The sequence below is a fragment of the Heteronotia binoei genome, chromosome 4, assembly GCF_032191835.1.
Source record: "Heteronotia binoei isolate CCM8104 ecotype False Entrance Well chromosome 4, APGP_CSIRO_Hbin_v1, whole genome shotgun sequence".
In the NCBI taxonomy this organism is placed as follows: Eukaryota; Metazoa; Chordata; class Lepidosauria; order Squamata; family Gekkonidae; genus Heteronotia; species Heteronotia binoei.
In genome coordinates this window covers 131736643-131754132 of record NC_083226.1, presented here as the reverse complement: position 1 = coordinate 131754132, position 17490 = coordinate 131736643, and the positions used below count along the sequence as shown (strand labels likewise).

General features: G+C 43.5%; 1 protein-coding gene across 4 annotated transcripts in view; it reads left to right on the top strand.

Annotated features, from left to right (window-relative positions):
* The window catches only part of RASGRF2 (Ras protein specific guanine nucleotide releasing factor 2), a 183478-nt gene that overhangs the window by 153195 nt on the left and 12793 nt on the right, over positions 1-17490 (top strand). For all 4 annotated transcript variants that reach the window (XM_060235762.1, XM_060235763.1, XM_060235761.1 and 1 more), the window contains 4 exons: positions 1363-1423; positions 8775-8878; positions 15039-15123; positions 16247-16444. In XM_060235762.1, coding sequence (XP_060091745.1) covers positions 1363-1423; positions 8775-8878; positions 15039-15123; positions 16247-16444 — 448 coding nt within the window. The remainder of the gene's footprint in view (positions 1-1362; positions 1424-8774; positions 8879-15038; positions 15124-16246; positions 16445-17490) is intronic.

The window sequence follows — 17490 nt, the reverse complement described above, 5'->3', positions numbered from 1 at the left end:
TGAGGCTGTAGAATCTAAAAAGCGCCTTTCCCTGTGTTGAGTTCCAGTATATTTCTTTTCATATTGGCCTCTCTGAAAGCCTGTATAAATCTTGCATGTTATCTTAGGCCACCTTTTAGAAGCTCTGGTCCTGATACTTTTATCTTCAAAAATTAGGCAAGGTGTCTGCTGGAGATAGCACTGTACAGATATTCAGAAGCACATACAGGAGAGCATCTTGCCTCTTCACTGGTGTTCATCCAAATAGCTGCAGAGAGCTTTACACACTTGCATTCAGATGCATTTATTGATATCTGGAGTAGGGCTAAGTAGTTCTGTCACCTGCCCCTCTACATGCATATTCTATAGCACCCTACCTTTGAATGGCTTCCCAGAGAATTCTATCTAGTGAATGAATCTTTCAGGCATCAGATGAACACTTTCTGCACCTTCTCTTGAATTCTGCTGATTCGTTTGTTTTTATTTTGCTATTTGTCTATTAAAGTTTAACTTTAGTTTGATGGCCATGATTAGTACAGCTTTATAGTTGCAGCTATATATTTTAAAAACTATATTGTGAGCTGCCTTGAACTTACTTGTTAGAAAAACAAAACATATGAAATAAATAGACTTTCCTATCCCAGCTGTGTGAGTTGGAATATTTTCTGGTTCCATACACTTGCAAGAACTCTGCAGCAACAGAAAAGGCAAAGCACTCACTCTCTGCCTTTGAGATGAATTGATGTGACTGTGGGTGTGATCACTAAATAATGTGCTTTGCGACTAGATTTTTACTGTGTAAGAATGGAAAAATCCACTTGCAAACAGTTGCTGTGTGAAAGCACCCAGTTATTCAGCATACTTTTTGGTAGAGCCTCTGAAAGCTGATTTGATCAGTAGCTTCATGTAATGGTTACCAGTGGTTACAGCCTATTCAAGGCTGTAAGAGTAAAACTCTCTTTCCATAGTTTATATTGCACCATATGCAATACACAATTATTTGGAAAAAATAGTAGTAATAATAAATAATTTTAATAACTTCATGATAGCGGAAAGTGCCATAAAGTGACAGCTGACTTATGGTGACCTAGTAGGGTTGCCAAGACAAAAGACATTCAGAGGTGATTTGCCATTGCCAGGCTCTGCATCATGATGCTGGTATTCCAAGGAGGTCTTTCATCCAAGCACTAGCCAGGATCAACCCTGCTTAGCTTCTGAAATCTGACAAGATTGGCCCATCCAGGTCAGGACAAACCTCATAGGCAGCAATTATAAAACTTAACAGTTTTTCTCTCAGAATTCTTACAGAGTGACTTCAAGTATTCTCCTGGCTGCCAACAGTTTCATCATCTGTATGTGAAATATTTTCTTTATTTTTTCTAGGGCACTTTCTCTAGATGATCAAGATGATACTCACTTAAAAATGGAGGATATATTGCAGATGGTGAGTTCATCTAGATAAGTATAATTGTAAATGACAGGCACAAATCACAAAAATGACATATAGTTGTTTCCTTGCAGCAACCTTTATTGTAAAATACTGTTCCTTTTTGCATTTGGACTTCAGCACAGGAACAGCCCATGTTCCAGCAACTGTTGGACACAGACAAAAGGTTTTATGTGATGCCAGATTTGGTTGGTTGGTAGTTTTGCAAAATGTAGAATTTTGTGCTGCATATATGGAGCTAATTCAAAGCATTCTCGTTTGTGAATACTTCTTTCCTGAAATGTTGACTGCAATATTTGGCCACCTTGAAAGCCAGTTTGGTGTAGTGTTATGAGCGCAGACTGTAATTTGGAAAAATCAGCTTTGATTCCCCACTTCTCCACTGCACCTGCTGAGTGACCTTGGGTCAGTCACAGTTAACAAAGGCTTTCCTCCACTTGTAGCTGCTGGAATGGCCTTGGATCAGCCATAGCTCTCACAGAGCTATCCTTGAAAGGGCACCTTCTGGGAGAGTTCTCTCAGCCCCACCTACCTCACGGGGTGTCTGTTGTGGGGGGAGAAGATAAAGGAGATTGTAAGCCGCTCTGAGACTCTAATTCAGAGAGAAGGGCGGGATATAAAGCTATAGTTTTCTTCTTCTCTGAGTCCCATCTACCTCACAGAGTGTCTGTTGAGGGAAGGAGAAGGGAAAGGAGCTTGTAAGCTGCTATGAGACTCTGATTGAAGAGCAGGGTATAAATCCAATCTCTCCCTCCTCTTCATTTGCATATTAGGCCACACACTCCAATGCCACCATTGTTTCACACAGGGCTTTTTTGTAGGAAAAGCCCAGCAGGAACTCATTTGCATATTAGGCCATACTCCCTGATGCCAAACCAGCTAGAACCGCATCCCTGTTCAGAAAAAGCCCTGAATATGAAATCTGGTGGTGAGTGACTGTATGATTTTTGTTTGTAAGGAAGTTAATACTTTACTTCAGGGGTGACCAACGGTAGCTCTCCAGATGTTTTTTGCCTACAACTCCCATCCGCCCCAGCCAGCATGGCCAATGGCTGGGGCTGATGGGAGTTGTAGGCAAAAAACATCTGGAGGGCTACCATTGGCCACCCCAGCTTTACTTGATCATTGTTTAACATTTGACCGGTTTTAACTGGAGAACTGAAAGCAAGTTGACCTTAAAAATCCTTAATTTTGCCTATATTGACCAGTCCACATCATGGTAAGGCTATGGCTTAGTGGTACAGTGTCTGCTTTCTATGCAACTGAGCAGAGAAGAAGTGCTGCAAGGGTGAGGTTTGGCTTTCTAAGCAGCTGGGGAAGTTGCTGAGAATTTCTGAGTTTGTGTGACTGTGGAATTGCTGAAAATTCTGAGTTTGTGGTTGCTGGGGAACTGCTGTTTGTTTGGTTTGAGTGAGCTGAAAGTGATTGTTGCTGATTGATTAGGAGTGGCTGTGTTTCCCATCCTCTTTGCATTATTAAGCTGTGCCTTACCAGAGGCACGAGCCGAAGGGCAAGAGCTAAAGGGCTCTTGGCCTGTGGCTCTTAGCCTGGGGTCTCTGTAAGGGCCAGGAACACAGATCCCTATTTTCCTTGTGTTCCCAATAAGATAAGTAGACCCTCCAGAAGGAAAGCCACATAAACAAACAGGATTTTAAAGGGGACTGTATATTTTGAAAAAAGCTATCATGAAGGTAGAATGCCAGCAGGGGGGTGGGGGCTTTCCAGTGTTTTGCACTGAGTGTCACATGTATGACTATCTGCCCACAGGACAGAAGTCTTGGGTGTGTGCTCGATGCAAGGAGCTTCTGGTCCTCAGGGAACGAGTTTGTACCCTTGAGGCCGAGGTGACTGACCTGGAGAAGCAGAGAGAGTCAGGCACTCGAAGAAGACTCTCGGGGACGTATTAGATGAGCCCCACTCTGAACGTGGCAGCCCCATTACTGCCAGGGAGCATGAGGGTTGAGAGGGAACAGGGCACCAGGCTGAGGATAAGAGGAATGTGCCCTCAGTAGGGACCTCTTCTTCAGTTGGTGAGCAGGTATCCTTTCGTGCCAGGGAACCATCCCTGGGCAGGGGAGAGAGGGCGGGTCTTAGTAGTTGGTGATTCAATCCTTAGGCAAGTAAACAGCTGGGTGGCAAAACCGTGTACTGACCGTATGGTGACCGTATGGTGTTGGTGTAGAAATTAGCAGATTTGTGAACTGCCTGTGTGTCATGGGTGCTGGGGGCCCTGCAGAAGAAGCCGAGCCTGCAGAAGAAACTGTGCCCCTGCCACCTGCACCAGTGCCCCTGCCTCCTGCTGGAGAAGATCCAAGCCCCCCTGCCTCGCCCTCTCGGGTGGCTCGTGTGCGTGACCACCTTCGTCAGGACCTCAGGGATCGGAGGAGGGCGGCACGCTCACGAGCAAGACGCTCCCTGAGCCCTGAGTTTTGAAAGGATTCTGGCCCTTCTAGGAGTGAGGGTGCTTGAGTCTCAGCAGGATCCTGGCTGCCCTCTGAGTCAGCAATTAGCCCAAATGGGCAACAGACAGCAGAGGGCTATATAGCTGTGGGCTTTGAGAGAAAGCTTTGTGGAAGCAACTAGTCACTTACCTGATGTTCTAGCATCCACTTCGGCTTCTGACTTTGGCTTCTGGACCCCCTGACTTTGGCTTCTGAACCTCTGACCTACGATACCTGGACTGTGATTCGGTTTTGGTGCTTTGGACCCTCCTTGCTACCCAGCTACAAACCTTGGACTGCCCCTGGACTTCGCCTGGCCTGGCCCCAGCCCGTGACAGATTGCTTCCACCACCACAAACACCCATTCCACAGGATGGATGCTGAAGCAAGTGGAACTGCAGGACTACCCGGCTGCTCTCCAAGCCCAGGTACAGCAGCTGACACAGGCAGTAGTGCACTTGCAGCAACAACCTGCGGCCAGTGCTCCAGCCAAGTGCCCAGTTCCCCCACCTGACAGATTTGGGGGTGCTGTGGAAGAATTTCCTGCTTTCCTGGCGCAGTGTCGGCTGTACTTCCAGCTAAGAGCACGGGACTTTCCCAATGACAAAACAAAGGTGTGTTTCATCATTAGTCTGTTAAAGGGGCAGGCGGCCAAGTGGGCCACACCCCTGCTGGTTGAGTCCTCTCCCCTGCTGACTGATTACCAGGGGTTTGAGGCCCACCTGTCTGCTGCCTTCTCAAACCCAGTCCAAGCAGCTACAGCCAACCGGAAAATCAGGGCCCTGAAACAAGGCAAATCCTCAGTGGCTCAGTACGCCACCAAATTCAAGCTCCTGGCCCAAGACTTGGCGTGGAATGAGGCTGCCCAGATAGACCAGTTTACCGAAGGGTTGGCGGAGGAAGTCCTGGACGAACTGGCCAGGGTGGAACAGCCACCCACGCTCCAAGGACTTATCACCCTCTGCCTCCGCATTGATGGCTGCCTGGAAAGTCGCCGCCAAGCCAAGACCAGAGGGCGCCAGCTCCCTGCGCCGTGCCACTCGGCTCCTCTTCCATCCCCAGCTAGTACCAGAGACGAGGGTGAGCCTATGCAGCTTGGAGCTGCTCGACCCCGCCTGACTCCAGAAGAAAAGGCCAGACGCCGCACGCAGAATCTGTGCCTCTACTGCGGCACGGCAGGCCACTATGCCTCTGGCTGCCCTGCTAAGCGTTGGATACCCGGACCTTCGTTGCCACCGCCGCCAAAAGGGCAGCCCCAGGCGTAAGTGGACCCTCCAGCCTGGGGCGACTAGCTGGGTCCTCCGAACAGCAGGCTGATACCCCGGGCCCATTCCTGCTACCAGTCAAACTCTGTCTGCCCGATGGACACTGGCTGTTCGTGTATGCCATGCTGGACTCGGGAGCGGCCCACTGTTTTGTAGATGCCACCTTTGTAAAGCAGCACCAGATCCCAGTGCAGACAAAAGAGATTCCGACGCTGGTGATGGCTATTGACGGGCGCCTCCTCCGTTCTGGCCCCATCACCCAGGAGACCTGTCCCATCACCTTCCACGTCCAGCAGCACCAAGAACAGCTGCAGTTTGATGTCGCCCGCATGCCTCACTTCCCGCTGATTCTAGGCCTTTCCTGGCTGAAGCTGCACAACCCCATCGTGGACTGGGCCCAGCAGGAACTACGCTTCCGAGACCCATGCCCCCATCTGACTCCTCCCACCACTCTAGCAGCCGGCATCCCGAGTGGTGGTCCTCAGCTCCCTCAGAAGTATGCGGATTTCGCCGATGTCTTTGAAGAGACAGGAGCTGATCAGCTTCCCCCTCACCGGCCCTATGACTGTGCCATTGATTTGGTACCTGGGGTACCACTCCTGGTGGGGCTTCTGTACCCAATGTCGGAGCCTGAGCTGGCAGCTCTGCGAGACTTCCTGGACAAGAACCTGAAACGCGGATTCATCCGACCCTCAACCTCTCCCCTGTCTGCCCCAGTCCTCTTCGTGAAGAAGAAAAGTGGGGAGCTCCGGCTGTGCAATGACTACCGGGCCCTGAACAAGATCACCATCCGCGACCGGTACCCTCTACCACTGATCCCTGAACTCTTGGATCGCTTAAAGGGGGCCCAAATCTACACCAAGCTGGACCTCCGTGGAGCGTACAATTTGGTGCGCATACGGCCCGGAGATGAGTGGAAGACCGCGTTTGGGACCCGATACTGTCCTGATAATGACTGTGCTATGGAGCAGATGGTCACAGAACCTACCAGGGATGGGGCGATCCTGGATTTGGTCCTAAGTAATGCCCAAGACTTGGGAGCAGTGACCATAACGTTATTGATTTCACCATTTGTATAAATAGGGAGTTGCCCCAAAAGACCACAACCACGTTTAACTTTAAAAGGGGTAAATTCTCTGAGATGAGGTGGCATGTGAAGAGGAAACTGAAAAGAAAGGTAAATATAGTCAAAACCCTTGGGGAAGCTTGGAGGCTATTTAAAACTATAATCCTAGAAGCTCAGATAAAATATATACCACAAGTTAGGAAAGGCACAAACAGGTATAAGAGAAGGCCTGCATGGTTAACAAACAAAGTAATGGAAGCTGTAAAAGGTAAGAAGGACTTCTTTAAGTGGTGGAAAGCTAGTCCAAGTGAGATTAATAAAAGGGAACACAGGCTGTGGCAAATCGAATGCAAGACTGTGATCAGGAAGGCAAAAAAGGACTATGAGGAGCATATTGCAAAAAACATAAAGACCAACCATAAAAATTTCTTCAAATATATTAGAAGCAGGAAACCAGCAGGGGAGGCAGTGGGGCCCTTGGATGACCAAGGGGTCAAAGGATTACTGAAGGAGGATAGGGAAATGGCTGAGAAGCTGAATGCATTTTTTGCCTCTGTCTTCACTGGGGAAGATGAGAAGTGTTTGCCCGCTCCAAAACCACTAATTTTGGAAGGGGTGTTGAAAGACCTGAGTCAGATTGAGGTGACAAGAGAGGAGGTCCTACAACTGATTGACGAATTAAAAACTAATAAGTCACCAGGTCCGAATGGCATACATCCCAGAGTTCTGAAAGAACTCAAAGTTGAACTTGTGGATCTCCTGACAAAAATATGTAATCTTTCATTGAAATCTGCCTCCATTCCTGAGGACTGGAAGGTAGCAAATGTCACCTCCATCTTTAAAAAGGGTTCCAGAGGAGATCCGGGAAATGACAGGCTAGTCAGTCTGACTTTCAATACCGAGAAAGTTGGTAGAAACCATTATCAAGGACAGAATGAGTGTAGGCACATTGATGAACACAAGTTATTGAGGAAGACTCAGCATGGGTTCTGTAAGGGAAGATCTTGCCTCACTAACCTGTTACAGTTCTTTGAGGGGGTGAACAAGCATGTGGACAAAGGGGACCCAATAGATGTTGTTTACCTTGACTTCCAGAAAGCTTTTGATCAAAAGCTTTCTGGAAGTCCCTCTCTGACATACATCAAAGGCTCCTTAGTAAGCTCGAGAGTCATGGAGTAAAAGGACAGGTCCTCTTGTGGATCAAAAACTGGCTAATTAATAGGAAGCAGAGAGTGAGTATAAATGGGCATTCTTTGCAGTGGAGGACAGTAAGCAGTGGGGTGCCGCAGGGATCAGTACTGTGTCCCATGCTCTTTAACTTGTTCATTAATGATCTGGAGTTGGGAGTAAGCAGTGAAGTGCTCAGGTTTGCAGATGACACTAAATTGTGCAGGATGATGAGAACCAGAGAGGATTGTGAGGCACTCCAAAGGGATCTGCTGAGGCTGGATGAGTGGGCATCAACGTGGCAGATGAGGTTCAATGTGGCCAAGTGTAAAGTAATGCACATTGGGGCCAAAAATCCCAACTGCAAGTTGAATTGGCAGAGACTGACCAAGAGAGAGATCTTGGGGTCATGGTAAATAACTCACTGAAAATGTCAAGACAGTGTGCGATTGCAATAAAAAAGGCCAACGCCATGCTGGGAATTATTAGGAAGGGAATTGAAAACAAATCAGCCAGTATCATAATGCCCCTGTATAAATCGATGGTGCAGTCTCATGTGGAGTACTGTGTGCAATTCTGGTCACCACACCTCAAAACGGATATTATAGTATTGGAAAAAGTCCAGAAAAGGGAAACTAGAATGATTAAAGGTTTGAAACACTTTCCCTATGAAGAAAGGTTAAAACGCTTGGGGCTCTTTAGCTTGGAGAAACGTCGACTGCGGGGTGACATGATAGAGGTTTACAAGATTATGCATGGGATGGAGAAAGTAGAGAAAGAAGTCTTTTTCTCCCTTTTTCACAATACAAGAACTCGTGGGCATTCGATGAAATTGCTGAGCAGTCGGATAAAAGGAAGTACTTCTTCACCCAAAAGATGATTAACATGTGGAATTCACTGCCACAGGAGGTGGTGGCGGCTACAAGCATAGCCAGCTTCAAGAGGGGATTGGATAAAAATATGGAGCAGAGGTCCATCAGTGTGTTTGTGTGTGTGTGTGTATTTTGGCCACTGTGTGATACAGAGTGTTGGACTGGATGGGCCATTGGTCTGATCCAACATGGCTTCTCTTATGTTCTTATGTTCTTAACTGGTCCCAGGTTCCATCATCCTCAGCATCTGCAGTTAAAAGGAGACCCTAATGACCTTGAAACCTTGAATTACCACCTCCTGTTAAAGTATACAGTACTGGCCTTGATAGGCAAATGGTCTAACTCAATGTAAGGCAGTTTCATTTGTTCTCAGTGGTATTTTCCTCTTACTCATTTCTTCCATAATCTAGGAATACTGCAGTAAGATTAATGTGGCAGTCACAACTTAATGTGATACAAAAGGAAACCAAATCAGATGAGGAAGAAATGAAATTACTGGGTTTTTGTTGTTGTTGATTACTTGCTTTTTGCTTACAGTTAGAAAGTCCAAAACCAGAGTGCTTTGAAACTCTATCAGCCATGGAGCTTGCTGAACAAATAACACTCTTGGATCACATTGTTTTCAGAAGCATACCCTATGAGTAAGTGTTTTTTCCAGTTATTGTGATGAAAATATTTTTTGAATGGAGTTTTTATTGCTGTAATAATTTATAACAGCGATAGGCCTAAAAGAGAAGTGCATGATTAAGCTGTCTTTTGGTGTTGCTTAAGATTTATTATAGATACTGAGGTAATGAAGCAGTTACATCAAACTCCTGAGTAGTATCATAATGTCTGCATTTAAGTACTTTGTGAGCAGCATGCAGTCATTTCTTGAAGAAGTTATTATCAGTTGGGTACGGAGGTGATATCGATATGGTCGAATACTATCTTCCTGTCTGGCAAAACCCAGATTCTTCCTATCTGGTAGGGTGATTGCAATGGATTATTAATTCACTTGATTTACTGCACTCCCTGATACCTAATTGCCCACGTGCATGGGCTCCCAATTTGAACTCTCAATCTTTGAAGCCATTCAGTATCAATGCCAAACCTGTTTTAACTGGATTATTCCAGAGGCTATTGTAGCAAAATAAAACAAAAGCCCAATGCATCTTAAAAACTAACCAAGTTTATTCCAACATTAGCTTTTGGTTTGGGGGCTCACTTCCACAGGTGCAAACAGCCCTCTGTGGCCCTTGTTTTTACCATGGGGATTAAGGGATTTACTGAGCCAGTCCTGGTCTCATGTTGTTAGACTGTGATCAGGTGCTAATCCCTGCAACTTTATGCTGCTCATTCTCTTTCACAAATAGGGTTTAATCTCCACTCCCACAAAGAGAATTGCAATCTGACAGCTTTCAGTCAGAGTCTCTGGAACAAAATCAGAATCCTTTCCCTAATTCAACCAGCATGCAGGCAGTAGTAAAATTCTGAAATTTTACTGGTGAGAAATAGCCGTGCTCTCTCTGTTTCTTTCTTATGCTTTAATAAGCATGCGGACTGGCTCATGAAAGCTCATGCTGAAACAAATGTTGTTAGCTTTTAAGGTACCACCGGACTTTTGTATAAATGGATGAAGCTCAGGATTTCATAGCCACCAAGAAACCACAGGTCTATCTCAGAAAAATCATGATTATCATGTGAATAATGATTCACATTCTAGATTTGGTCTTCTGGAAATGATGGGTGGATGGGGATGTGGCAGTGAGGGAAATATCAGTGCTGTTAGAAAGTAACCTATCTGGTGGGGTTTAGTTTATAAATTACTTTTAACCTCTCTGTGCAGGGGAACTAGTATAAATGATCCATGCTCTGAATGGTGGATATGAGGGAATTCCCAGATGACTTGGCACTGATGGTACCCAGATCAATTTCTGGAATATAGAGATAGTCTGGTTCATAAAGGGTCACCAGAGGTTGCCATGACTTCCAAGTGCATACACAAATGCACATAAAAATACAAAAATACCGAAAAGAAAAATAATAATGATGATGATGATGATGAAGCACAAGCTAAATATGTCATCAGGTACTACTTCAACTAAGAAAATGGACAGTGAAGATTGCCATAAAATCTTAATGAAAATAGTATTCTGTTTGTGATCATGGAACTGGATATCAATTCATAACAGTGTTATTAAGTAATTATAAAACACATAAATGGAAACACTGCACATGTTGAGTTTCCATGGTTATCAAATCAATTACATAATTCAATTATTTTTAGATGTTTGAAAGACTGGATTGACATCAAAAACACAGTAGGAGCTATAGGGGAAGAAAGGGGGGAATGAAGAAACAATACAAGCGTGAGGTGACAAAACCTACACACACACACCCCCCCAAAAAAAGGAAAGGAAAGGAACTTCATGGATGGATAGTTGCATGGAGAAGGCTACATGAAACCTCACAGCTTATTTTGCCCCAACATTATAACATTGCTATATTATAATGCGGGAAAATGTGTCACAATGCAATCAACATTACATTAAAAAAATTAGTGGATCACTCAGAGGGACACCTGGGGAGGTGGAGTGAACATGCAACACTGATGACACAAAAGGGCAGCAGGAAACAAAATTTGAAAACAGAGTTCAGATCCAAAGGGGGAAGGGGAATCATGGGAAAAGTCGATTTGGAAAACAAGGGGTAATGGGGCATTAAATTCAGATCTATTCCTGTGGAGGCAAAAAGTCGTGTGGGCAGTTTTACAAACTTTGATTATTTAAGAGGTTTTTAAATGCAGAGGTTCGCACTTGCACAGAAATGGTCCTAATTATGTCCACTGGCTAGAGATAGATAATTTCCCATATATACCAGGAGCTGGGGATAATGAATCAACTAGGATAAAGATTAGAAGTCAACAGAAAGAATGTATTTATTTCATTTATATCCTGCTTTTCTCTCCAGTGTGGACCCAAAGTTCTTTGTCCATTTTATCTTCACCATTTTGTCCCTGTGAGTTAGGCTTGTCTGAGAATGTATGATTCAGAATTCAACCCTGTGTTGCCCAGATCCTAGCATGATTATATCACACTTGTTCTCTTTATTTTAAATATTTATAAACCCATGTTTCCCCCAAGAAATGAATGTTAGGCAGGTATAAATAATAAAAACAATATATAAAAATAATAGTTAAATTAGCCATCAAGTAGCAAATTTAAAAAAAAAAAATCTAAGCAGTTGCTCATCCTATGAGCCATTCTAATAGGTTCAGTCTTCCAGCCCTCTGAAGTCGCAGATATTCTAATGTCCTCAGGCAGACTTTTCCACTACAGTGGCTACTGAAAAAGCCTGTGAGCAGGCAGTCATTCTTTATCCTCTCTGAAAAGTTAGAATCATTAGAAAGCATTAATCTGCTGAGAGAAGCTGCCACATAAATCCAACTGGGAACAGACTTCTGCCTAGTTAGTTAAGTTAGCCTTTATTGGCATAAAATATATAGATGTATATATCAGAGTAAATTGGTTTTTAAAAAAAGATAAAATGGAATGATTGCATACATATACATCAGGAAAAGCATAAACATAAACTATTTCTATGAGATCCTCTGGCGTGCCTTTAAAACAGAATAAAGAAATTTAGCCACTTTCTCAGTGATACTAGATGAAGTATCGTTCAAAAGATTATAGACCTTAAGTGCATCAGAACAATCAACCATGCTAACTAAAAGAGGATGTAAAAATTTGTGACGAAGATCTGTATACACACATTTTTGCTTACAGAGACAGTATCTGACTGAGTAGGCTGTCTTGTTACATCTGCCATAAGGAATGGCAGAGGGCATGGCGTTGCATCTGGCAAGCGAAAAAGCTCTATGCTGCTGTGGCACCTGCAAGATGGATAGATATGAGGCCATTTTCCCAGTACTAAGAGAGATCTCAAAACTCAGTGGGGAACAGGTTTTCTTAGCCAGACTGTATAAGTCTTGGCGCTCAATATCTAGCAACCTGTTTTTAATTTGTTGGACTGAGGTGGTGAAGGACAGCACGGACAATAGTTCTAGGGATAAATACATTGCTTTTATTTTTCTCTCAATTTGTGCTGACCAATTTGACAAATTAAATTCAGAGAGCATTTGAGAGATATAGCTCCCTGGTCCAGAGTTGTAGTGCAAGCGTAGCCAGAATATGAAAGTCATGAGCCATGCACTAGTAACCATTAAAGACATGCCAGTTTCTAAGCAGATAACTGCATATGGGACACATTTTGGCATGCCCAGAATTTTACGCAAGAATTTGGATTGGACACGTTCGCTAGCACCTTCATAAGATCCAATTCAGATTGGGATGCCATACAGAAGTTGTGAAATCACTTTGGCTTTCAATATTTTTATGGCAGCTGGCACAAATTGGTTACCTCTGCCATTAAAAAAGCGAGCTATGGCAGATGCACTGATGTTAGCTATCTTCACTGCTTACTTGCGATGGGTAGACCAAGTCACATTATATTGAAAATTAACACCTAAGTATTTAAAATACCTGACTTGCTCTATCTCTTTACCATCAATAACCCATTTGTAAAGTCTTTACTTTTTTGAGAATACTAAGATTTTGGACTTCTCATAATTGAACTGAAGCTTATTACTAGTAAAATACAGAACACAACGGGACAACAGACGTCTTAAGCCCACTCTAGAGCAGGACATCAGCACCGTATCGTCAGTATAAAGTAACAAGGGTACATGTAATGCACCGAGTTTTGGACTATGGCAGTCAGGACCAGACAACTGAATAGCCAGGTCATTAAGGAAGAGATTGAATAAAAAGGGAGCCGAGATGCAACCCTGTTTGACACGCTTATTGGCAGCAATCTTCGGTGTTAGGTTGCCTGCTAATGAGCATTTGATCTGGCAGGTGGTAGAAGTGTGTAATCTCTTAATAAGCATAAGGAGTCTTTTATCCATGTTTAGTTTATCTATCTTAATCCAGAGGAGGTTCCTGTCAACTGAATCAAATGCACCTTTTAAACCTAAAAAAGCAACAAATAATTTCTGGTTATTACACACAGTGTACTTGTTGACTAGATGGGATAGGGTAATGCAGTGGTATAAAGTTGTTTTCCCTTTGCAGAAGCCCACTGTTCAGGGGCTAGAATTTTTTCCTGCAACATCCAGAGATTGAGCTTGACTAATAGATGTTTGGAGTAAAGCTTGCCAATGATGGAGAGTAGGCTAATTGGCCTGTAATTGGCAGGGTTAGTGTGATCACCTTTTTTGTATAGCGGGACCACTATTGCATTCAACCATGCCAAGGGAATTATGCCAGTTTGATCTACAATTGTAAACAAAGATGCAAGGGGAGAAGCCCACCAGTCTGGATCTAATTTTAAGATTTCGGAGGAAATAGCATCCGGGCCAGGAACCTTTCCTAATTTCAGTTGTGTAATTAATTATTTTATTTCCTCTGGAGGGACAGGAGGCTTCTGCCTATTTGAAGTCCTATACAGTGGTATACGTCCTTCCGAGGTCGGTAAAAAGAGTACCCAGCTTGCTGGGGGGAAAGTGTAGATGGCTGTGGAAGGCAAGGACAAACCACCCTGTAAAAAGTCTGCCATGAAAACATCACGATGTGACATCACCCGAGAGTCGGAAATGACTGGTGCTTGCACAGGGGACTTAAGTGGTGAACAAGCTCTTGACTTCTAGAACTTTGCTGCGACTCTGACACATTTGCTAAATGTTTCATGGCAGCACTTGGTAGAAGTGTATAATCTCTTAATAAGCATAAGGTCCCACCACCAGCAGCAGGGGATGGGAGGTAGGTTTGCCAGATCCAGGTTGGGAGCCTCCTGGAAATTTGGGAGTGCAGCCTGGGGTGGGGGGGGGGGGACAGGGACCTCAGTAGGATACAGTGCCATAAAGTCCACCTTCCAAAGCTTCTGTTTTCTCCAGAAGAACTGATAGTTTGGAGATGAGTTGTAATTCCAGGGGATCTCCAAGGTCCCACTTGGAGGTTGGCATCCAAAGCAGCATTTGCATGTGCACTAATCTGAAGTCCAGGCTATGTACAATGCAATGGCAGGATGTTCATTAAATGCTTTGTTGTACTTTTAGAAATTACTTTCAGTGATTGCAGCCTTTGAGTTAATAGTGCAAGGTAAAATAAAGTAAATAAACAACAGCTTTATCACCAGTTTGATCAACTAATATTTACTGAAAACATCTAGCCAAAGGGGATCAGTTACTGGATCAGTGAATTTCTTGAAAAGAAAAGGAATAGCAGTTCTACATTTACGAGCTTTTTCACCACTTAAAACCTATGTAGGAAAGTACTGAGTGTATGCAACAGAAACAGGACAGAAAAGGGATATTTCTTAAAGAAATTTCCCTGCACTGTAATTAAGTTTTTTTTGCTTCTTTTGGGGCAAGGTGCTCAGACAGATGGAGGAATTGTAAAAGCAATTGATGCTATGGGTTAATGTCATTATTTTATTGATTATATTTTGGGCATATATCCTTTCTACTTCTTGAATCCTCCACTTGCTTTTAACCAAGCAGTGGTGTTGCTGTCATATGTGTGTGTGTGGCGGGGGGAGGAGGTTTAAATCCTAACATGTTGTAGCTATATATGTTGCAACTGTTATTAATTTAAATAAACTCAATACAGGAAAACCTTGTAAATAATTATTCCCAGTACTGTTAAGTGGGTGAGAGAATTAATTTGAATTACAGCTGAGTTATCAGTTGCCATCCTAAACTGCACTTTTTGAAAGACTTGTGGTTTTTTTTTTCTTTTGATCTCTTCCTCATTTTCCCAGAGAGTTTCTTGGGCAAGGCTGGATGAAACTGGATAAAAATGAAAGGACACCTTATATTATGAAAACCAGCCAACACTTTAATGATGTAAGTGGTTGTAAAATGGAGATTATTTTTTTGGAATACAAGAACACAGAATTAACTGTAAACCGAACCAGAACATTACATTTTACTGAAGTACTTCCTGGCAATTATATAGCAAATTTAAAATGTGGAATATGTAGAATATCACTGAAATTTTCAAGGACTGGCAGAAGTTCTATTAAACTAAAATAACACACATTCTGTTAAACATAATCTAATTTAATGATTATGTCTTAGATCTCTTGCTCTAATTCATTATTAGAGATGCCACATAAATTCATATTTCTTGGGCTCATAGAAGCTTCAGTAGCCTGTAACATTTGACTTCTTAGAGAGATGATCATATCCTTCTCTAGCTCAGACAATATATCCAGGCTTCTTTCCTCCTGTGCTCCTTCCACTCTCCAATTTATCTTCTGCTCCTATTGCAGAAGGAGGTAGCAGGCATACCGGGTGACAGGGTTTCCCCACCCCAGTCTTCCTTTTCTATTCAATCCTGTTGTGACTTGTGCACTCTAGGACATGTAGTTTCCATCTAATATCAAGCAAGCACCTTGGCCACTACTTTTCTCAAAGTGAACTGGACATATGGACACTGTGCATCCCATCAGATGCCTCTGAGGGAAGAAGGGAGCAGGAAGAAACTTCCCTACAGTCATCTGGGCATTCAGCCTGCCAACCATTGTTGTTGCTGCATACTACAGCAAGTCAAGGTTGAGGTTTGAGGTACACAGAATCTCTTGGGATTCCAAGTGCTTGTAATCAGGATAACCAGGACTATTTGCCAACTTGTCAAGTAGTTCTTTTGTCTGAGCCTGAGTGAGATGACTGTCATCCGTATTTAGTCATTACCCTTAATATGCAACCAGGAGTCATGGTCAGCAGCAATATTTCTTATGCTATCAATGTCTTATCTTATGAATATTTTAATGAATGTGTTATTCTTTCCTTAATCTGCTTGCTTTGGCCCTATTCTCTCTAGCCCTTTTTGCAGTATATATTTTCCTAGCCTTACCTGAAAAAGATCCAAGTTCTGTTGTATATAGGGTTTCATTCTATGTTTATAGAATAGTATGCCTTGCATATTTTAAATGGAAGCATTTTAAGGTTTATTTCTTTCATGCAGATGAGCAACCTTGTTGCCTCCCAGATTATGAATTATGCAGATGTTACCTCACGTGCTAATGCAATTGAGAAATGGGTAGCAGTGGCTGACATCTGCCGATGTTTGCACAACTACAATGGTGTGCTTGAAATCACATCAGCCTTGAACAGAAGTGCAATCTACAGACTGAAGAAAACCTGGGCTAAGATTTCTAAACAGGTCAGTAATCTGTACATGTTGATCCATTTCACCTATACGTTGAGGGCTCTTTATTAGCAAAGGGAGTAATTTGGTGGCTTGTAGCTCAAAATGCTTTTAAATGCATCACTAGAAAATCAAGGACAGGGCCGCCTTGCTGTGAAGCAACGTGGAGCATTAGTGACACATTCCAAAGGGAGCATCATTTCCCTGCCTCGAATTTACATCTCCTTGTGTTATTAAAAAATACCATGCTTTCAATGGTTTGTTGTTCCCCCTGGACAAGTGCCTGCTCAGAATAGCTTCACTGAGGGAGGATGACAAGGAAAGAGAGGACAAGGACAGTGGCAGTTTTGAGCAGAGATAGCACAAAGCATTTAGTGATACCTTTGTGGTGACAACATTTTTTTACTTTGTTTATGTTATTTATAGTTCTCTTTTCTCACAGAGACACATTACACGGTACAAATTGTGTACAATGTACAAAATGGGACATTGAATAATCATTGGATTAAGATTTTGGAAGTCTGGAACCACCAGAAAGAACTAAAGTATAGCAGAAGTATTAATACAGCACAAGTATTAACATAAAAGCCAGTTTGGTGTAGTGGTTAAGTGTGCGGACTCTTATCTGGGAGAACTGTGTTTGATTCCCTACTCTACCACTTGCAGCTGCTAGAGCTGGCACATGGGAGTAGGCTTGCAAGGAGTGTGGTATGCAAGCGTCATAGCTGTCTCCCATCCCAATCAGGCTTCCTGCATAGCATGCGCTTGTGTACCGCGCTCCTTGCAAGGAGTGCGGTACACAAGTGAACTGTTTTAGTGGTTCCCCAGCTGCTTTCGGGTTGAAAGCAGCCGAGGGGTGCCTTCCCATTGCATCATCAGTGCAATGCGAAGGCACCACTTGGCCGCTTTCAACCTGAAAGTGGCCGGGCACTACTAAAACAGTGCAGGGGAAAGCAGTGGCACAGCAACACTCTTGTGTGTTGCCATTGCTCTCTTGTCCCCTGCTCATTGGCCTGGATGATGATGTCATTTTTGGTGATGTCATTGGGTCATGTGTGTGT